Below are 23229 nucleotides of genomic sequence, written 5' to 3' on the forward strand. Positions count from 1 at the left end.
TGTAATGTCTTCTATTAAGAACAGTATGATCAGGTTTCTGTCTGAGAAGAAGCTGATAAAACACTTTGCTAGTAATTCATATGCCACCCTGAAGCATTTGAGCCAATAATTATGGATCTTTCTCAGCTCTGCCACTTTCCAATTTTTCAGAGAGGTTAGCACAATTGTTCATTGTATTAGTAGTTCACAAGTTTTGTGGTTCGTTTGATCCAACTTTTATTTTCATTTTGTTGGCCTTTTTATAGCCAGACAGATGACCAGAAAATTTCCACATCTTCCTTCTTCAGGTATTTTCTCCTGTCTCTGATTTGTTTCTTAGGCCTCTCTAGCAAAATTTTTTTTAGTGCTTCTGGACTGTTTATTTTGGTCTTTGTGTTGTTTTCACTTGTATATTGCCCTAATCCTTTAACTTTTACTTTCAGTTACTGATAAAGGAAATCTAGAATTTCTGATATGCTTTTGTTTTTCAGATTCCTCTTGACATGTTTCTTTTTTTGTTGCCTTTGATTGGGCAATTTAGCATTAACATTTTCTACAGTACCTATCAACTAGATATTGACTTAGCCTTCCAATGCTTTAGCACAGATCTTGAATAGCTTTTTCAAGGTGTTTTGGCCATGGTATTATTTGACACTTGCTCTTGGGTATATCCTTTAATATGCTAATTCCAGCTTTCCTTTCATGATTCTTATCATGACAACAGCTAACACAAATATTGCTATAGGCAGGTTGCTGACATTTAAAAAAACTTTTTTGTCATATACTATTAGACAATGTGTTCATTCATGATGGGTATAGGGGATATTAGCTTTTATGAGCTACTTTCTTTAGGTGTAATTTTACTGCTAGTTTGATTCTTGTTGCCAAACAGAAAAGGGGCTTTTTGGAACTTTAGTTTAAAAGTATGCCCATCTTCTTTTCAAAATTGCTTGGTACTGCTTTTCTTATCTATTTTGTTACTAGATATAATGTCTAGAGTTTGTATTATGTGAAAACTTTTAATGATCTGAGGTTTCCCAACTTTCTCCTCTCAGATTTTAATAGTTCGTTTATTTACTTTTTTATTTCATCTAATTTGAGCTTATGAGCATGCTTTAGTAGTGCCACCCACAGTGAAGCCATTTCCAGCAGGTGGGATATTGGCATTTCTGATTTTTTTCTTCTGTAACTTAACTTATCCTCCATGTTCAGCTGGCATCCTGATGTTTCTGAAGAGGGTCAGCCTGCAGTACTGACCCATCCATTCTCTTGTGTTGATTCTTCTTTTAAATTATATTTTTTTGTGGGGCAATGTTGCCCAGGGTCACACAGCTAGTAAGTGTCAAGTGTCTGAGGCCGGATTTGAACTCAGGTCCTCCTGAATCCAGGGCCAGTGATTTATCCACTGCACCACCTAGCCGCCCCCTTGTTGACTCTTAATAGTAGTCATATTGCCCTGACTGGAGTGCTGACTCAAGGGTCACCAGAGTCCAATTCACAGGTATTACTATTGTGGTTATTGTTATTATTATTGTGGTTGTTGCTCTTTTGGTCTTGGGTGCAGCTGGGTGGTGCAGTGGATACAGGATCAGAAAGATTCAACTTCCTGAGTTCAAATCTGGCCTCAGACACACTAGCTATGTAACTCTGGGCAAGTCACTTGAACCTTGTTTGCCTCAGTTTCTTTATCTATAAAATGAGCTGGAGAAAGAAATGGCAAACAACTCCAGTATCTTTGCTAAGAAAACCCCAAATGGGGTTACCAAGTCAGACACAACTTGAAAAATGACTGAACAACAATTTTGATTTTATCTTTCTTTGGGGGGGAGACAGAAATGAATGTTATATTTCTCTTATTATTCTTCAAAGCACTGCCATATATGTAATTTAAATGCTTTCATATAATTGCCAAGGATTTTTTTTCCTGTAAAATGAGGTTATTTATGATTTCTATCTATTTCATGGGGTGGTTAAGAAAGTACTTTGTAAACTTCAAAGTCTACTTGCTCTTTCCTTTGCATGATTATTTTCTCTCTCCTCTTTACTTTTTTTTTTTTCTCCCACAGACTGTCTCTATGTTCGGAATGCTCTTCCTCCTCACCTTGGAATCCTTATTCTATTCAAGGCTCAACTCAAGTACCACGTGAAGCCCTTCCTGAGTATTCCAGTGATAGTGCTTCCATCTGCCACCTGCTGAAATTAATTTTGTATATATTTACCTATACATACCTATAATATGTAAGTTCCTTGAGGGCAGACTTTTTATTCATCTTTGTACCCTCAACATCTGGTATGGTGTCTTTAACATTTTAATGCTTGACAAACCCTTCTTGAATTGTATTGCAATGTAAATGGGAGTTGTTCTGCTGTCATTATCGTCATCTAATTTTCAGGGTAGATTTATTTACAAATGAGATTGGACTACAGGAGAACTAGAAGAGAACAGGATCATGGGAACACAGAATTTTTGTGCTGGAAGGAAGTCTTGGGATCATTTAATTCCGCTCAACTCTGAACCAGAATCCCCACTATTAAAGCATGATCAAGCATATAGTGAGTTCTTACTGAAGGCAGAGCGGTAGTGAAGAGGTTAGAATGGGAGGCCTGGAGTCCCGAAGACTTGAGCTGAATTTTGCCTCAGACACTCGTTAGCTATGTGATCTTCTGAAAGTCACTTAATTTGTTGATTTGGGAGATAATAAATCTATCTCCTTCGCGAGATAGTTGTGAGGATCAAACAATATGTGTAAAGTGATTTTCAGACTTAAAAAGTTATATAAATGTTAGCTATGATGCTGACGATGTGTTGTGTTAAAACCATCATGAGAAGAGTGAAAAAATACTCTGGATAATATTCCGTTTTACAAGAAAAAGAATGTTACTGGAAAAATTCCAGCACAAAATACAAAGGTGAAAATGAAATAAGAATTACAGGCCTGACTTGTAGTTAGGTACTTAAAAATGCTTTTTCTTTCATTCATTCCTTTATTCATTCATTCAATTATTTCCTAGGCACTGTGCTAAGCACCAGGGATACAAAAACAAAAAGAGAGCTAATTCTTATCCTCGAGAAGCTTACATAGGGGAAGAAAACCATTTTAGGGGGATGGTAGCCAGGGAAGTGAGTCTTGATTTGGGGAATCACAGGGATGGTACAAAGACCAATGGAGAGTCTTAAGACACTGTCTTCCAAAAGCAGTGGTAGCACTAATTTGATTATGGTGCCCAAAGCAAGGAAGGGGGAAGCAGAAGAAGGTATTAGTACTGGAGACAAGTAGATGGCCTCGGTACATGGCTGGATGGAATATGAAGGTGAAGTATGATCTGGGTTTTGAGATAAATTTGATATATGGTTGGCTAGATTGTACTCACTTGATTCCCAATCAAGATGGTTTGGTTGCTAGGTGGAGGTTTCAAATGATTTCCTCAGGGACTGGAGACATGGACTCTGAAGATCAGGTGAAGATGATACCAGTCCAAGTGCAGATAAACAAGCAGATGGCAAGACTGCCTGGGTGGATGGAATGTTAAGCATGGCCTGGTGATCTGGGCCAATCAAATAGAGAGAGTGAACTAGAGTTGCATTTGCTCAATCACTATTAAAGTCAGCACAGGCCCAAGTATTAATTCCAAAGCTCATGAATTAAATTTCATTCTATTAGATTTCGCCCAATGTTCTAGCTTTTAAAGATATTTTTGGGTCTTACTATCCAATGTGTTAGCTATCCCATGCAGATAGGTATCATTTGCAAATTGGATAAGCATCCAGCTATGCCTTTTTTTTAAGTCACTGATAAAAATGTTAAATCACACAAGACCAATAAGAGATCCTTGGGTAATCTACTTGAGACCTCCTTCCAATATGACAATGAACCTTTAGTGATGATTCTTCGGTCCAGCTACTCTATCAGTTCTGAATAGGTATCATCATAGAATCACCTAGCCTATATATTTCTTTACCATAAGAATAGCATGAAAATATCACTTCCTTTGTTAACACCTGTGTAAACTGTATATCATTTCACTTATATTATCAGTCTAATAATCAAGTCAAAAAAGGAAATGTTAGTCTGACATAACCTATTTTTGATAAAGTCATGCTGGCATGATTGCTTTTCTTTTCTTTTCTTTTTTAAGTATGATCACTAATCATCCCCTTAATAAAATATTCCATCATCTGTCAGGAGTTGAATTCATATAGTTGACCTAATTGACACTGTCTACTGAACTTGGAAGTTTACTTATATAATCATAAACAGATGAACACTGTTAATTAAAGTTATTCTATATGTACCCAAAGTCAACCCAACTTTTACTAACGTGTGTGTATGTACAGGTCGGATGCTAGTAATTAAAAAAATATATTTTTTACATTCTCTACTTAAGTTACTTATGTTTTAAAATGTTTGAATAGTTTGAATACCAAACCTAAGCTGTAAAACTCCTTAAGTGGGTTCTGACCTGCTTTGCAAGGTATTTTTTTTTTCTTATTTCTTATCCCCTACCTCCATAGTTTTACTGTAATTATTTATTTAAAAAAACACAACTTGTCCTGTTTTTTTTAAGAGTACCTTTTACAGGTGAGATTTACCTTCTGTCTGTATTTTAGCACAAGTGGAAGACTGCATTTGGAGTCTGGATTTAAATCCTGATTACTTCAATCTTGGTCAAATCATTTTACATCTTCATGCCTCAGTTTCCTCATCTGTAAGACAAGGGGATTGGTCTCGATAACCTTTAAGGTGCATTTCAAATCTAAATCTATGATTCTGAGTGGATTATACTGTGACCTCTATGGTAACTTGAAGCTCTAAATCTAAGATCCTGTGACTAATTACTTTGATAGCTTTAGTTTGTATAGTAGTAGTCAGAACGTGTAGAAAACTGTTAGCTATTACTGTGTACAAGTAGTCATGCCCACCCTTTCCCATTATATATGATAACAGTGAATACTACTATCAGACTGACAAAAACAAAAACCATTAACTCACCCCCAATTTGGATTTTGGTCAAGGGAAAATATATGGAAAAAAAGAAGGGAAGAGATGAGATCTGTTCAGAAATTGGTTACAGAACAAAAACTAAGTCACTCTTTTCTTCCTATGTAGTAAAGTTCCATGTGATGTCAGCATTCCTTTGGAATTATATCATTACTGTTTTCCCAGGAAAAGGAAATTAGTTGTATTACAAAATGATTTTGGGGTTTAAAAACAGTATACACACATATATGTGTGTATATATGTATACATACACACGTGTACATACATACTTATATACACATATATCAAACACACCAATATCCATATTCTTTACAAAATATTTTTATTAATCTTGTTTTAATATCAACTAGATTTCCCTGAGTCACTTCCATTCTCCCTCCCAGAAACAATTTTTTAAAAGAAAAAAAGAGAAAATGATCAACAAAATAAATAAAAATATTGGAAATATCTAACATCTTATGCAACATTTCAGTCCTGTAGCACTAAAACTTTGCAAAGAAGTTGGGGGCGGGGGGGGGGGGGGAGGGAAATGCTTGTCTCTATCTCTATGGTGCCTGTTGTTCCTTTTCATTTTGCAACATTCAATTTCAATTGTCTTGTGGTCACTCTTTCCATTCCCATTGTTGTAATCATTGGCTCTTACTTCACTCTGCACCAGTTCATGCAAGTCTTTCCATGCTTCTCTGTGTTCATCATGTTCACTGTTTCATACAGCTCAGCAGTATTCCATTACATTCATGAACCACACTTTGTATAGCTATTTCCCAGTCCATGGACATCTATACTGTTTCCAGTTCTTTGCTACCATAAAAAGGCTGCTATAAATATTTTTTGCATATGGAGAGCCTTCCTTTTTGTCAGTGACCTCTTGGGGATATATACCTAGCATTTGAGTAAAAGGGTTTAAAACTTTTAGTTACTTTCTTAACACAATTCCACAATTTTGGAATTTCCAGAATGGTCAGACCAATCCACAACTTCACCAATGATGCATAAACTGGCCTGTCTCTTTATCAGCTCTCCAATAATGGCTATTCCCATATTTTGTCATCTTTGCCATTTTGCTGGGTAGGTGAAACCTCAGGATTATTCTGATTTGCACTTTTATTTTTAGTAATCTGCAGCATTCTTTCATATGATTAATAGTTCATAATTCTTTTGAAAAGTGTTCACATCTTTTGACCATTTCTCTATTGACATCCATAGTCTCTCATTTTTCCTTTTGGTGCTTATGATTTGTGAGGAGTTCATTAAATAATGGATACTTCAAACTGTACCACTATGGTTGCCTTTTAGGGAAAAGGAGAGTTTCAGGCAAGAATAAAACCATGGTAGGTTATATGGTAACCTCTATAGTTTAGGTTATATGGTAATCTCTATAGTTTCTTCTATTGACTAATAAAGCTTATGGACAACATTATAACAGAGAGGAGGGCCTGCCATGTTTATCTTTGCATCCCAAACCCTGAGCATAATGCTCAGGACATAGTAGGTACTTGATTATTGCTGACAGGGACAAGGACTAAACTTGTGATTTTGTTGGTAGTCAGTCAACAAGCATACTGGAAGGAAATTAGGCAGAACAAAAGATGGAGGTCAGGGGGTAGAACATTGTCTAAGGAACTCCCAGAGGCAGAACGGCATAGTCAAGGGGGCATCAGACCAACCAGGGCAAGTCCCGTCACTTCTGTTTCTTTACCTGTAATACACAGGGTTTGGACTCAGGGAGCTCCAAGGTTTCTTTCAGCTCTTATGCTCCCATCCTAGGATTTCAGAGCAAACAACATCTGCCAAAGCAGGTCAGAACCTTCCTCCACCATCAAGTCTAGAAGAGTGGCCTAGAGCACTATGTAAATAAGGGCCTAAATCCTTCTTCATCAGCAAACAGGAACTAGCAGTTATGTTGCTGTTATAGAATCAAGGAAGTGGTTGTGGTGTCAGAAGAGGTGCACATGCACTACTATTCATTTGAAAAGCAAACCATCTTCCATCAGATGCATTTACTGGGGCAATGGCTACAGCAGTTGAGGGGCACTGCACATATTCAGTGCTTGATCTCAATTTTTTTTTCCCCTGGGGCAATGAGGGTTAAGTGACTTGCCCAGGGTCACACAGCTAGTAAGTGTCAAGTGTCTGAGGCCAAATTTGAACTCAGGTACTCAGGAATCCAGGGCCGGTACTTAATCCACTACGCCACCTAGCTGCCCTAGAGCTCAATTTTATCAATGTAAATATGCAAGTTTCCACATTTGTTAACATTTTTCAATCACATCTTTAATCTCTGTATCGCAAGATCACACAAGCAGCATTTGAATTCAGATCTTCCTGGCTCCAGGGCCAGCTTTCTATCCTTGTTTGTTGAATGAATTGCAAACTTTCTTGTAAAACATAGAGAACCTAAAGCGCACAAAATAACCAATTAAAAAAATAAACACCCTGTTTAGTCTGTTTCTATGTTATTATATTTGTACTGACAATAGTTTTGTTTTGCCGCTTTGTATCCCAGAGCTGAGCACAGTGCCTGTCACAGAAGGTTCTTAATAAATACTTGATTAAATAAAAGGGAACTTTTTTTCGTTAAAAAATGCAAAGATCCTCAACCTGATCTTCCTTGACCACATTCAACTCTTTCCAAAAAGGCAAGTGAGCACTGAATGGCACAGTGGCTAAACTGGCCTGGTCTAGAATCAATAAGACCTGAGTTCAAATCCATCCTCTGACACTTCCTAGCTTCTCGATTCTTCACTTTAAATCTGTCTCAGTTTCCTCAACTGTTAAATGGGGATAATAACAGCTATCTTGCTTAGCACGGTGCCTGGTGCATAAGTAAGCATTATATAAATGTCAACTATTATTATTTTTCTGCGATAAACTCCATAGGTTTTGCCAGATGATGTGCACAAAAGGCAGACAGTAGGAGCTTAATAAGTGCTCATTCCCTTCCTTTCGGTGTACTCTGGTTAGTGACACTGGAGCCTCCATGAACTCTAAGAAGTCTGGCCGACGATCCTGTCCCTCGTGGACGTTTACTGGAGAAAGACTGACAACTCAAACTAGGTCTTATTGAGAGAGCTCACGTTCAGGGTCGGCGGGCACTTTACCTCTGGGGTTTCAGATCTGGGGTATCGTCCCATTCCAAATAAAAAAAAAAGAAAGAAAGAAAGAAAAGAAAAAAGAAAGGAAGAGACGAAGGAAAAGGAAAGAAAAAGAAAAAAAAGCAAAGGCAAACCTGGGGCGGGGGTGCAGGGGTGCAGGAGAGGCGATGCAAAAGCAGCCCTCCAGGAAGGACATGGAGACTCACTTAGGAAGGAGGACGGCGCTGCGCTGGCAGGCCCGGGAGGCGGAGGATGCCCAGGCACCGGAGGACGGCCCGGCGCTTAGCTAGCTCCCGGGGGACCCGGAGGAGGGGCGGCGGGAGAGCCCCGGCGGAGGCGGCGCCCTGCGCTCCGCGGCCCGGCCCGCGGGGGGGCGGTAGCAGCCGGCAGCGGCGGAGTCGGCGCGGCCCCCGCTGCGCTCGCTGTAACGGCTACGGGCGGCGGCGGCGGCAGCGGCAGCGGCAGCGGCAGCGGCAGCGGCGGCGGAGGCAGCAGCGGCGGCGGCCGCCCAGGAAGGCGGGAGCGAGAGGCATCGGCCTCGGCGGGGGGCGGTGTGTGCGCGCGCGTGGGATGATGCCACCCCTCCCCCTCCACACATACACGCACACGCACACACACCCGACCCCACCGCAGCACGCGACGGCGACTACCCCCCACCCCCAGACCCCCTCCCGCCCCTACCGTCCCGGAGTCCTACAACCGCAGCTCCGGCCACCCGCCACCCCCTCCGAACTGAGCCCGAGCAGCGGCAGGGGGGTCACGGCGGAGGTCAAAGGGTAAAGGTCCTGCTCCCAGCAGCCTCCGCGGTTGATACGTCGCCATCTTGGATCCGCGGGACAAGAAAATTCATGCGGTGAGTTTTTGGCAATTTTTCGGAAGTCTGGCGGCGGGGCGCGCGGCGGGGGCGGCGGATCCGGGGTCCCCGCGAGGCGGGGGAAGGCTCCGGGGCCGGTCCGGTCGCGCCGGGGGTCCGTGGGCTGCGTCCCGGTCCGCCGCTTCCCGTTGCTTTTGTCTCGGCTCCAATCGAGAGAGGGAGAGCGGAGCGGGCGGGGAGGGGGGGCGGCGGCGGTGGAGGGAGGGAGGAGGGAGGGAGCGGGGGTGGGGGGTGGGGAGGGGGGGACGGGACGTAAAGCGTCGCTCAATCCGGCCCGCGGCGGCGGCGGCTCCGGCTTCCGAGCCTCCGAGGCCTGGGCCATCCGGCGGCGGCGGCGGCGGCAGCGGCAGCGGCGGCAGCCCGGGCTCCCGCTCCCCCAGGCGCCCGCCCGCCAGCTGGCGCGGACGAACCTCCGCGGGGGCCGCCGCCGCTGCCGCTGCCGCCCCGACGAGAGGAGGAGGAGGAGGAGGAGGAGGAGGAGGCGGCGACAACGACTCAGCAGCCCCGGCCCGACTCAGCTCCAGCGCCGCCTCCATCTCCTCCTGCTGCCGCTGCCGCCGCCGTGTCGGGCCCAGGCGTCGGTCCGTCTTCCTGCTGCTGCTTGTGTCCGGAGGCAGCGTGGGGGGCTCGGAGGGTGGGTAACGGGCCTCGCTCGGGTCTCCTCCGGGCCCGAGGGTAGCGGGAGGGGGGCACGATTTGCGGTGGGAGAGGAGGGGAGGGGAAGGGAGGGCGCCCGGGATGCCGCGATGGATGATGCTTCGGCCTCCCCGGAGCAGCCCGAGAGCGAGCGAGCGAGCGCGGCCTCCCTCCCGCCCCGAGGCTCGGCGCCCTGCTCGAGGTGCTACCGCCGCCGCTGCCGCCGAGTCCGTTTCCACTTCCGCCGGGGCCTCCCCGGCTGCTCCGGTCTCCGGGCTCCCTTGAAAGTTTAAGCCAAAAGAGCCGAGAGGACGGGAGAGGCCAGTCAGGGAACCCGATGGAGGCCCTGGGGCAGGTCCAGGGGACCCGCCTCCTGCAACCCCGCCTCCCCCTCTAGATAACTTCCGATGGGAAGTTTGTTTGCAAAAGCATTCCTTGGCTTTTAGATTTTGCACTTAAAGGAGGCTTCGTGGGGACAACTGTACCAGCCATACCGCCGTACATAGGAGATGCATCCTAAAACCCCTTCCCTGTACCGTCAGTCTCTGTCCTGGAAGTGCAAGGAACAATCCCCACTTTCCATCATCCAGTAGATGGGGATCGACAATAGGATACTGTTCCCATTCTTGATTGCTTGGAGCTTTTCATGCAAGTTAATTCTCCGGATACCTATACGTAGGTATCTGACTACATAGCAGAAAGGACTGAAAGTTAAGTCCTTTGGCTGGTAACTGCAGAAGCATCTGCTCATGAAGAAGGCCTGAACAGGGTGGCTTTAGAGTTGAACAACATCTAGTGCCATTGCTCAACGTTTGGAATCAGAAATTCAGCTCCACTAATAGCTTGCTTTTAAAAAACAGAAACAGACAGCAGTCAAGACTTCAAAGCTTTTTTTCTGGGGTTTACTATTCAAACAGTTTCCCTGTTCCATTTTAGTTTGGTATATGGAGTTTGCTGTATTTTATGATGGGTATTGCCAAAACACTCCAAAAGTGATAACACAAAAGAGGTGTCATTTGCAGTATTTGAAGGCATCCCTGCCTTAATTTGAAGAGTTTTTCAAGAACTAAATCTAAAACGTTATTGTTTTCTCGAGTTTGTTTTAGTTTAGTTTAAGTGGCTTTTTTTAATGGGTTAAGGAAGAACATTTGTGTGCTCTGTACATCCTGGAGCAGTTACCTTTAGTGTATATTTGGAAATTACTTTTATGAATTCAACAGAGAAAGAACAGAACACACTTTTTGCAGCTAAAATTCATTAGAAAACTCAATAAAGGTTTAAATTTAGCATAGCCTTGCTAGGATTACCTTTTACTTAAAATTCTCTTTTATGAGATAAAGAATGATTCAGTAATGTTAGTAAATAGTTCAAATGTTAGTATTTAGTTTAATTTTCAAGTCATTGTTTCCTTTATTTAAACATTGCTTTTAATTTCTTAACAGGTTTTCAGGGTACCTTATTTACAATCATTTCTGTAAATTCCTTCCCATTTCGAAACAGGAAGTGAGTTCATATTTTTACATCTGTTTTGATGCTTCATTAACTAAGTTAATTTAAGTTTCTTTCTTTCTTTTTTTTTTGGCAGACTCCTTTCATTCTGACTACTGTTTTTAGAGATATTTGTAAACTACTTCTGAGGTTGGGGTGGGGGAGGAGGTGAGAGTTTACAAGTTTTCAACCAATCAACATAACCTTTCTATTTTCAGTTTCTATGCCACTTAAAGCAGACCAGACTGATGGAAAGATGGGGGCAGATATCATGGTAGAGATGTAGTGTAGTGAAAGGGCATTGGACCAGGATTCAGAAGTTTGGGTTCTAGGCCCTTTTTTACTGCTTGTTTAGATTCCTTGAAGTTGAATTAGCTACTTAACCTCACAGAGCTTCAGTTTCTTAATTTGTAAAATAGGATCATAATCTAGATCTTAAGAGGTTTTGTGAGGATCAAATGAGATGTTATGTGAAAGCATTCTCTAAGTAGTAAAATGCCATGCCAATATATGGCATTTTTGTTAGCATGTAAATAGGATTGAATTGTCTTGTAAATCATTTGAATAATGCTTCAGTTGCTGTTTTAAAAATGTAATAACCAATTTGTAATATAGGATATTTTTCTTTCATGGACTGCTAACACAGGATAGAGTGCATAAGAAGTTAATGAACTTAGGACATCTATTTAAAAATTTTTTTTTTTATTTTAGGACCCAGGGACAACCTGAGCATTCAAAATTTACCTTAAAAGAAAAAAAAGATATAAAAGATGCTTTGGAGGTTTAAAGACCTAATATACCTGAAAATATTCTTATGAAAATAATCAAATACTTGAGATTTTTTAATAGACTTCTTTAGAGATATTTCTGAAGCCCAGGTTTTTTGTTTCTTATTTGTTTAGTAAATACTCTTATCAAAACACACTTATTCTTAGGCTCTAAGTAATGGGTAAGTACACACATCCTGGCTTTTCACAGCTTTTCATAACTCATGGAAAGTCTTAAGGTGGCCCTATTTAATATCTGTTAATATACTTTATGGATTTTCTAATGGCACCGAATAGGTAATGTGAAGATGTATAATGGTACAGATGCATGAGTAAACTTCAATGCATACTTTGTTTATTTGTGTCTAGAGGATAATATGTGCTGATAGGAAGTTAAGTGATAATATTAGTGCTTTGAAGTGTGTTCAGCCTTTTGTTCCATTTTGATTTTAGTAAGTCTATTTTGTAATAATCACTCATTTAAAAATAGGCTTTGGAAGATTACTTATATTTGCCCAGATAGGCATTTAAGGCTGTTACAGAAACGGTGATAAAGTGTTAGTGAATGATTATACCAAATGTTTATGATTTTAGTTGTTAAATCTCTAATGGTTTTTCATTCAAAGAAGTAAGATAAAAAGATAATAGTGAGAAGTTCAAAGTTTCTAAGTGGCACTAAGACATATGAACATCACATACAATCCTAATAACACTTATTTTACATTGAGAAGGTAATTCCCATTGAGAATCCAAATGAACTATTAGAGCAAATTTCCCAAATCTAAATCTTATTTTAGGGATAATTTTGGGAATTTAATTTCAAGATAATTTGTGATGTATACTTGAAAAAATTTTATTTTTATTTTTACAAAGAACAGAAAAAGAGAACTGAATATAGAATGGTGAATCTCCACTACTTACCACTTTTGGGGGGTACGTTTTAAACTCCAACATTGCCTAGCTTGTGTATGTCCCTTTCTGTCCTGCTTTTTTCTGTTTTTATATTTTTCAGGTGGTTGATACTCTTTTAGGGGAGACAGCATCATTTCTTCCCCATCATTCCCCAACTCTTCCCCTCTACAACCACCAAAAAAGCCCTTCCTTACTACAGGTGTACCCACATCAAACAAAATCACACATTGGCAGTGTCTGAAAATCTATGCCTCATTTTGTACCTCTGTTCTACCATCTCTCTGTCAAGAGGTGAGAATTGTGATTCATCTTCAGTATTGTGGAGTCATGGTTGTTCATTGTGTTGATCATAGTACTTAGGCCCTTCACAGTTTTCCTTTACGATGTTGGGATCATTATATAAATTGTTCTCCTAGTTCTCTTCACTTCTTTCAGCATCAGTTCTTACAAGTCCTTCCAGGTTTATGGATTTTAAACATATGTGACGAAAGTGATGTTGACAGTTTAAATTATGGAAATACCTTTTTAATTAATTTTGCATCTTTATGGCTTGGCATAATTTGAGTTGTTACCCCCTTGAAGTCCATACTACCTATGTAAACTTGGGGTGTGTGTATGTGTGTTTTAATTTATCTGTGTCAGTTATAATAGAAAGGGGAGACATACACATACGTATGTATATATAAATGGATAGAGATTTTCCTGACATTGGTGAGGTTCTATACATACTGTGGAATCAAATCCATTGGATTATCATTTTTTTAAAAAAGTTTTATGACTGCTTACATCACAGTTACACCCAGTTATTTTTATGACATTGCTTATGTTGGACTTTCCATCCCCAGTTGACCTTTCCTTTGTAACAAAGGAAAAGAGCTAAGCTTCTGATAGTATATGCAACATTCCATATATGAAGTTCCCAGCCTCTCTATTAAGAAGAGAGCAGTTTGTCTCATTATTTGTTTTCTAGGAGCAGTTTTGGTCTTTGTGAGTGTAACGATTGGAATGATGCCACCTGCTGGATACTTACTGTAGAAGAGTTCTGCCCATGAAGCGAAGGTCTTTGAGGGCAAGACCAGGAGCCTTTTCTTTGGCGGGAGGAAGTGACGCGGACTAGTGGGAGGAGGAAGGAAGAGACTGGCGCTGACTCTGGGGCTTTTTCCTGAGGACGCTGGCGGAGAAGGGAGCTAGAAATGTGCTCTCCCTTTAATAGATAGGAATCTAGGCCTTTCTCTCTCTCTTTACCAAATTCTTATTCTCCTTAATAAATGCTTAAAAGTCTAACTCTTGCTAAAGCTTATAATTTATTGGCGACCACTCATTAGATATTTTAGACAGTTTAGCTAGAATTTTAGCCCTTAACATGAGGAATATGAGTTTGGTTGTCTTTTAGTGTTGTTTTCATGTACTTTATTGTAGTAATTGTATGTGCTTTCGTGGTTCAGCTTGTTTTATTCATCTGTTAATAGATTTTCCCATGTTTCTTTGACTTTCTCATATTTGCTGTTTCCTACTATGCAATTATTCATTATATTCATTTGCCATAGTTTTTTCAGCCATTCATCAGAGATAATTGATTAACCAATCATCAAGCATTTATGAAATAGCTTCAAATAATCCCTCACCTTAGGGAGTTTATTTTCTATGGGAAGGAGACAGCAATACATATATAAGTATGTAAAGATATATGATTATTTTTCCTGGTTTTTGTTGGCAACATTTAATTTAGTGTGATCAAGTTATATTACTCTACACATGTTTTATTCATTTTATATTAGTTGGAAATAAGGCTATAAGCATAGGAGAACTTTCTTTTATGTTAAGATAATTTCATTTATTCATTTAGCACACATCAAACTGGACTTTGTAGAGATGATGAATATGGCAGAATTCTTATCTTCAAGCATCTTAATGATCACTGGATCAATTAGATGATCTAATTAAAGAATTTTACACAAATAAGTTTATTTACAAGGTAGACTATAGTAAGTATCATAAGGAAGATTGCATCATAATACTATGGGAGTTCAGAAGAGAGCTACCCTTATCTGACTTGGGGCCTAAGGTAAAGCTTCATGGAGGAAGTGGCATTTGAAACGACCCTTGAAGGATGAGTTTTCACATTTTTTTGTTTTTTTATTATGAACATGAGAACGTCAACAGACACCAACAAATTCTGCAGACCAAGAACACAAAAAAGGATTATCTATGACTGTGAAACCATACTTGTTCCCTGCCCCCCCCCCCCAGGGCAATGAGGGTTAAGTGACTTGCTCAGGGTCATACAGCTAGTAAGTGTCAAGTGTCGGGTGTCAAGGTCAGATTTGAACTCAGGTCCTTCTGAATCCAGGGCTGGTATACTTTTTTTTTTTAAAGTATGTTTACAGTTCAGTGTGGTGGTTCCAAAATTGCTCTGCTTATGTTCAGAACATTTCTCTAATGTGTATTTTAAGTTTCAGTCATGCTCCTCTTTTTTTGGTGTCATTATCACTACCTTCCCCAATACATTTTTCCACCCCTCCCATAAGCATAATAAATCAAAACAAAATACTCATGTCTGAAAGTGTCTCATTTTTGCACCTAATCCATCTCTAAGAGATAGGGGAAGCATGATTCATTATCAGTCTGGACTGTTAGTGTCCTCCTTGGTCATGGCATCGTTCATACTTCTTAAGTCTTTCATGGTTGTTTCCCTTCACAAAGTCATTATATATGTTTAGTTTTTATATTCTTGCACATCTCACTCAGCATTGGTTTTTAAAAATGAATATTTATTGGTATTTTAAAATAAAATATTACTTGTTTCCTTTTGTATTATCCACTCCTACCCAGAGAGCTATTTCTCATGACAAAGAATTTAAAAAGCAGGAAAAAGTTCAGTGAAACCACACTGTATCAAAAAAAGCCTGGTATATTCATATATATATATATGTTCCACACCCATGGTCTACCCTTTTTGTAAAGAATCAAGAGGAGACATTTTCTCACATCTCTAGTCTTTGAGGCTAAACTTAATCTCTCAACATTCATTTTTTGGTTGTTTCATTTTTCTCCTATGTATATTCTTTTCTTCTGTTTATTTCATTTTACATCAGGTCACATAAGTCTTTGCATACATATCTATTCATCATGCTCATCACTTCTTACACTAAAACAATATTCCATTACCTTTGTGCACCACAGCTTGCTTAAGCATTCCTGAATTAACAGACATGTACTTTGTTTCCAGTTCTAGGCTACTAAAAAAAAGTTGCTGTTATAAATATTTTACTATACGTGGAATCTTTCTTTTTGTCATTGTCCTCCTTGGGATACGTCTATCAATGAAGTCTCTGGGTTAAAGGATTTGGACATTTTAGTTACTTTATTAGAATAATCCCAAATTGTTTTCCCAAATGGTTGGACCAGTTCACAATACCACCAGCATTGCATTAGTATGCTCTCTACATCAGTTCATACAAGTCTTCCCAGGTTCCTCTAAATATTTTCCTTATTATTTCTTACTACAAAGTAATAATATTTCCTTTACATTCATATACCTTAATTTAGCTATTCCCCAATGATGGGCACATACTTTGTTTTCATTTTTTTCATTTCTAGTTTTCTCTTGACTCCTTTTGTTTTCATTTCCATTTCTGTTCATTCTACCCTTTTCATTGGGAATATTTGAAAGTCCTTTATTAAAGATCCAATTTCTCTCACCCAGTAAGATTATACTGGTTTAACATGGTAAATTATTCTTGGTTTTAATTTCGTTGTAAGCCATTATCTTTTGCCTTTTGTATTGTTGTGTTCTAAGATTTTTTTTTTTCTCCTTTATGTTAGTTACAGCATAATCTTGTATAATCCTGACTGGTTCCTTAGTACTTGAACTCTTGTTTTTGGATTCATCATTTTTTCCCCTTTTGTCTTAGGTCTCAAATTGGCTCTCATTTTGGGTTTCAAATTTATTTACAACATTCCTGAGTGTTTTCAGTTTGAGGTTTCTTTCAGTAGGTAAACGGTGGATTCTTTCTATTTTTTACCTTGCCTTTTGGTTTCAATAGATTTGGCTAGTTTTCTTGAAATAAGTTTTTCAGGGTTTTTATTTGATTATGACTTTCAGGGAGCTTGATGCTTCTTAAATATTTTCTCATTTTACAGGTCATTTGTTTTTTGTTGTAGATACTATACATTTTTCTTTTCTTCCTTTCTTTTTTTAAGTCCTTTATTTTGTTGTAATTTTTCTTCATTCATGAACCTGTTACTTTAGTAAAGTTTTATCATCTTATGTTCTAAGTAATTTATTTATCTTCCATTTTTTCCCTCTGTAGCATATTAATTTCGATTCTAATTTCATTTTTAAATCCTTTATTTTGTTTCTTGTAGCAATTTTTTCAGTCCTTATGGCTAGCCATCTTCTCTGTGGCTCTTCATGCACATGTAGAGTTCCTTTTTGGGAGGGGGGGAGTCTGCTAATATACACACGTTAAATCCAGAGTATATTGTGTTTGGTGATTCCACCCCCTCCACCCCCCTTCTATTTACTCATATTTTCCCTGGCATGGATCCTTTTTCAGCACTTGGTGGTTCTCACCTGGTTATCTATCATTATTTGTACTGACTTCCCTGGTATGGACTCTTTTCTGTTCTCTGTTGAGTTTTTTAAGCAAAATTCCCGACTGGATGAAGGAACATACTTAGGTTATCTTTGGTGTTCTTTTTCTGCAGTTTGTATATGAGATCTAGGCTCTTCTACTACTTTTTAATCATCATCTTGGGAATGTGAATTGAGGGCAAGAAGCAGGCATCCATCAAAATCAGAGGTTCTTCACCCTTTTTTTTTTTTTTTAATGTTATAGAATCCTTTGGCAGTTTAGTGAAGCCTATGAATCCCTTTTTGGAATAACATCGTTAAAATGCATAGAATCATAAAGGAAACCAGTTATGTTGAAACGCAGTTAATCAAAACATTTTTTTAAAAGTTCACAAACCCCAGGTTAAGAACTGTTGTAAATGCTCAAACTTTTATTTTAAACTTATTTTGAGAATGACATTTGAAAAAAAATCCTATACTTAACCTGACTTCCTAAAGCATGCTAAATATAATTTAACTTTTTCTTGATAATTCAAAGTTATGATTGCAAGCACCAGTATTTTGCTGTAATGAAGTGACATGGTCAGGAATTACCAAGGTGTTCGTGATTTGACTAAGGTTATTTGTCTCTATCCTACTTTGGGTAGGATACTACTTTTAGTCTGGCCTTTGATGTTTTTTTTTAAAAATCTCTTTCGTGTTATTGCTTCTTGTTGCTTTTGTTGTGCATGTCACTGGCAGTCCCCTGATTCCTTCTTCTCTCCCATTTTAATTTTGCAGTCTGGTTATTTGTGGACTGGGAAAACATAATTGGGTTGCATACGAGTTAATACTTGTTTGTAAGATAAGTATATATTGGAGGAGTTGAGGTATTTTCTTAGGAGTAAAAAGCGTCATGTTTTTCTACATGGACTTGTGACATATCCACATATCTTATTTGCATTTGTCTGCATTCTTGGCTGTGCATGTAGTTGATGTTGTTGGGTTGGTGACCTGAATAAATGAATCATTACTGTAGTGGACATTTATATAGCAATGTATAGTTGGTAGTGCTTTACAGAAATATATTTGTGATTTCTCCTTTTATTTAGATAATATAAACCAAACGAGGGTAAAAGAGGCTTGCACACTGTTTTTGGCAAGACATATACTATGACTGAGCCTCAGTTTTCTCATATGTGAAAATGAGGATAATACCTGTTTTACAAGAGTTATTGTGAAACTCAAAGCAGATATTATTTGTTAAAAAGCACTTTAGAAACTTTAAAGCCATATATGAATGCCACTTACTGTTATTGTTTTCTGCTAAGGGATGGCTTATCTGCATCCTCCCTTAGTAAAAAATCTCCTTGAGTGAAGGTAGATAGGTTGCAAAATATTTATTCATTAGCACTGATAAAAGAAACAGTGGAACTTAGTTGTCCTGCCATATTGAGTAGGTAGTGGCAGGTAGTACTCTGTCTATAATTGATTGTTTCAGAGTTTTTTAAGGACACTTTTCCTGGGACAGATAAGGCGGGATTGAGGCTAGAGTGAGGGATGTGGAGTTAGCAGTACCTGAATTCAAATTCTGCCCAAGGCAAGTAACTTAATCGATCTCAGCTTCAGTTTCCTTATCTGTTCTAATAGTTCCTGTCTGCCTGGGTTGCTGTGAGGATCAAATGAATTAACATGTAGAATGTTTTGCAGATCTTAAAGTGCTATATAAATTTAGCTATGATTTTTTTTCTCCACTTTTGGATTTGGATATAGGAATAGAACTTTATATTATCAAGTGCCTCAAATATAATGACTGATTATGTATTATAGTCATAATGATGTTTGGAGATCTGGAACTTTTCATTTTTGTCACATCTAGTAGAAAATGGTTTTGCATATTTAAAAGTATCTAAACAACAATTTTGATATGTACCAAGTTTACATAGCGACTTTGTCTAAATTTACCAAAATGTGAGAAATATATTTGCATTTGTGACATTTCATCTTCAAATTTTATGACATAGTAGAAAGAATATTGGAATAGGGGTTAGGAGACTGGGATAGTTAATATTAGTTAGTATTAATTAGCTCTGCTGCTAACTACTTATTGTCTAAGAGTCTCAAACTGTCAGTTTCTCTTACCTAACCTTTATATTGAGGCTTTTGACAAAACAAAAATCTCACCATTCAGATCCAATTACAATTTCTAAGGTCCTTAGAAGCTCTAAAATTCCTTGAAATAAGAGGACTTTTTCTCAGGGTGGGAAATATAGGGGAGTCAAAAATACAGTGAATTTTTCAGAGCATGGCATTTGGAGTTGGGGAGGACCTATGTTTTAATCCCAGCTTCTTCACTTTTTCCTGTCATATTATGAATAACAATTGAACTGTTGATCATCTGTATCTGAGTATTTACTTGTTGCAGGATAGTACTATATATATTAAATTGACATAGTTCATTTTTCAAAATTTTAAATATTGGCACATTACATATTTAAAAATTAATTTTTTTAGCTCAGCATATTTTATATATACAAAAATCCCCTTTAAATTAGTTGGGGTTTTGTGGGAAATTTCATCCCATATTAGAGTAGTATCCTTAATTAGTCAAAACAATAATTTTGGGCACAATTTAAATGACAGACTTGTTGGTATAATCATAGCTAATATTTTCAAACTTTTAAACCACCAGACCTTGTGTTGGATTCAGAACCATAAAAATTAGCGATCAAATACTGTTTAAAGTTATTCATAATACTTTACAGTACTTTCTTTATATTACTAAAATTATGTGTGGGAGGAAAGGTAGATACTTCAGACACTAAAATTTGCATTTATTAAATTCTTTTAATATATTATTAAAATGATGTCTCAGTACTTGTGATATTTGTAAATACATTTTTTTAAGTTAATGGTTTTGTTTCACCTTATATATGCTTCACTAAGAAAGAATGAAGAGTATTTGATAATGGCACTAAAATTGAATATAAAAATTATATCAGTAGTATTACTTGGACACAAAACCTTGTTCCTTTTAGGCTAGACTGTGTGTGATTGGAATAAAGTGGAACAATTAGGTTGAGATCTCAAGTTGTAGTGGAAAGAGTCCTGTGCTCGAACTTCAAGGGCCTTGGATCTGAATCCTGGTCCTGCCACTTGCTTCCTCTGTAACTCTGGTCAAACCATTTTTCCTCTATGGGATTCAGTTGTCTCATTTATAAAATAAGGGGATTAGACTTGATGACCCCTAAGGTAACTTCCAACTCTGTCTATGATCCTACTTTCTATTAGAGAGACCTATTATGTTGGGATATTGCACATCCTAATATAGTTAGCGCTTAGTAGTGAGTTGAGGCATTGCAAGAGGAAACCCTTAGTTTTTGTATCACCTCTGTGTATGAAGTATATCACTTTATGCTGTAGTTTATACTTGCAAACCTTACATGCTATATAAAGATCAGCTATTTATCATGGTTGCTCATTTCTGACATAAAGCTTGTAAGTGAATAATAAGTAGATTTTAAAAATGTATAGACATTCTTTTTTTCTCCCAGAAATTGTCATTGGGTGGCATCTAATGGGATATATAGGTGGTTTATATTGCAGAAATTTAAATAATATGGAGGAAAATCTAATTGCCTGATTAAAAATAAAAGTACAATTAGTAAGGGAGATGGTTTCTGCTCTGTTGCAGGTGATCTGTGTTTTTTGTCTAGAGGAAGCCCAGGTTTGCAAGATTGCTTATAGGCTGCCTTAGTGACTGGCCTGCTTCTGAGTTGATGCCTGAGTTTAAGATTAAATGGAGATTGTTGTTATATAAAAATGGGGACATTTAAATTGGAATCCTGGGGCTACTTGGAAGAAGAAAATGGTATGTTTTCTGTGGTTTGAAAGCCTTTTTTAAAAAAGTAAAATATCGTACAAAGATCATTTGAACATTAGTGTAAGATTTTTTTTTAATGTTAACTCTATAAATAGTTGAAATGAAGAGTTCTTAAGGTGACCTTAAATTATTTTAATTCTTTCACAGAAATAATGTAAGGAATATTTATTTTTTTAATTGAAGGAACAAATTAAACCTGGAAAATATTGAAACAGAAAAGGATAAGCCCAAAGGGGGCAGGGGGGGGGGAGGTTATTTTGAATAGTTTAGAGGAAAACTTATATTTATGTTTAGAATTTAACTGCAGTAAAAAAAATAAAATAAAAAAGAAGTTAACAGTAGATTTGACTGTCTCTTGCTGCTTTATAGCATAATAAATTCAGTTTATTTTAGCATGTTTGTCTTATGATGACCATGTTTTGCCTCATGCCATTATTTTCACTTTTATTTTATAATTTTCATAATTCTTTTAAACATTTATAGTATAACTATCTAATTCCCCCCCATTCTACCATGAGTGCAGAATATTTAACACCTTGGTGTCCTATATATACTGAAGAGCTTCATAACTGGTTTGGTTTACATGAGGCAGGATGTCTCAGGACCTTGCATATCTTTCCATTTTATGTCTCATGTGCCGAGGAAGGAATTTAGACTCAGAGATTGGGATCCTAGGATTATAGATTTAGAATAGAAGAGACCTAAGAGGAATTTCTAGTCCAAGCCCCTCATTTGACAGATGAGGGAACTAAGTCTCAGAGAGTCTGTGACTTGGTCAGGGCCATACATATTTGAAATGTCAGTGAAAGACAGTGGGTATTATTTTACATTTAATGTGCTTTTCCTTAAGCAGGTTTGTATTGCTAGTTTGTGTTATATTTCCATTACTTCCTCCATAATAAAACTGTATTTGGATGAACATTAAAATTTTTACTGCCACAAATGAACTCCAGTGTTTCTGCAAGTGAGAATGTCTTAATTTGACACTATTAATAAACAAAATAGTAAAAATTAGACCATTTCTATTTGCACAGGTTTTAATGACTTTTATTATGTTGCTATTTCCCTTCATCTTCAAGGAATACCACTTCTATGTATTAGAGATTTGGGAGTAGTAAATAATACTATATAAGAAAAACTAAACTTCCTAGCAGGTAGTCACAAGAACAAAAATTTGAGGTTTAGTCTTGGTTTAGCAATGAATTTGGCATTGAATTCTCTCATTTAAAGATGCATAGTATGTGTAAGCAGCCTGTGATATATTGCCATTGGTGACCTGTAGTCAGCAAGCATGTACTAAGTACCTTTGATGTGCCAGATGTAGTTCTATAGGCAGCTAGGTGGGTATAGGGCATTGAATATTAGATTTGGAATCAGAAAGACCCGAATTTGAATCCTGCCCAGACATTTACTAGCTGTATGACTGGACAAGTCTCTTAGCCTTAGTTTCCCTTAGCTGTAAAATGGGGATAATAATAGCACCCATCTCCCAGGCTTATTTGATCGATAATGTAAATATAAGCGCTTTGCAAACCTTAAAGTGCTATATAAATGCTAGCTATAATTGTATTATTAGTAGTTCTAGGGGCTGGGGATACAAAGACAAAAATGAAACGACCACTTCCCATAAGGAACTTAACAGTGGATCTTGGGAGACCACATACAGTATAAAGTCTGGGGACTGGACTGTGATTTTATTTGTATTGAGCAGTGATGTCAAATTCAAATAGAAAGGAATCCCTGCAGCCTGCATATTAGAAAACCACAATTTGGGGGCAGCTAGGTGGCGCAGTGGATAGAGCACCGGCCCTGGAGTCAGGAGTACCTGAGTTCAAATCCGACCTCAGACACTTAACACTTATTAGTTGTGTGACCCTGGGCAAGTCACTTAACCCCAATTGCCTCACTAAAAAAAAAAAAGGAAAGAAAACCACAGTTTAACATTATCTATGTTATTGTATTGTTATTTATCTTGTTAAACATTTCCCAATCTTAAAACTTATAAAAAGCATTGAAGATGTCCAACTGCATTGGAAGACT

General features: G+C 38.2%; 1 protein-coding gene across 1 annotated transcript in view; it reads left to right on the plus strand.

The window, feature by feature from the left end:
- The first annotated feature begins 8757 nt into the window (after window positions 1-8757).
- Window positions 8758-23229, plus strand: part of CNOT2 (CCR4-NOT transcription complex subunit 2) — a 179932-nt gene continuing 165460 nt past the window's right edge. Inside the window, 1 exon segment of the mRNA XM_043966896.1 lies at window positions 8758-8927. Coding sequence (XP_043822831.1) covers window positions 8923-8927 — 5 coding nt within the window. The 5' untranslated portion in view covers window positions 8758-8922.

Source organism: Dromiciops gliroides, chromosome 5, assembly GCF_019393635.1.
Source record: "Dromiciops gliroides isolate mDroGli1 chromosome 5, mDroGli1.pri, whole genome shotgun sequence".
NCBI classification, from domain to species: domain Eukaryota; kingdom Metazoa; phylum Chordata; class Mammalia; order Microbiotheria; family Microbiotheriidae; genus Dromiciops; species Dromiciops gliroides.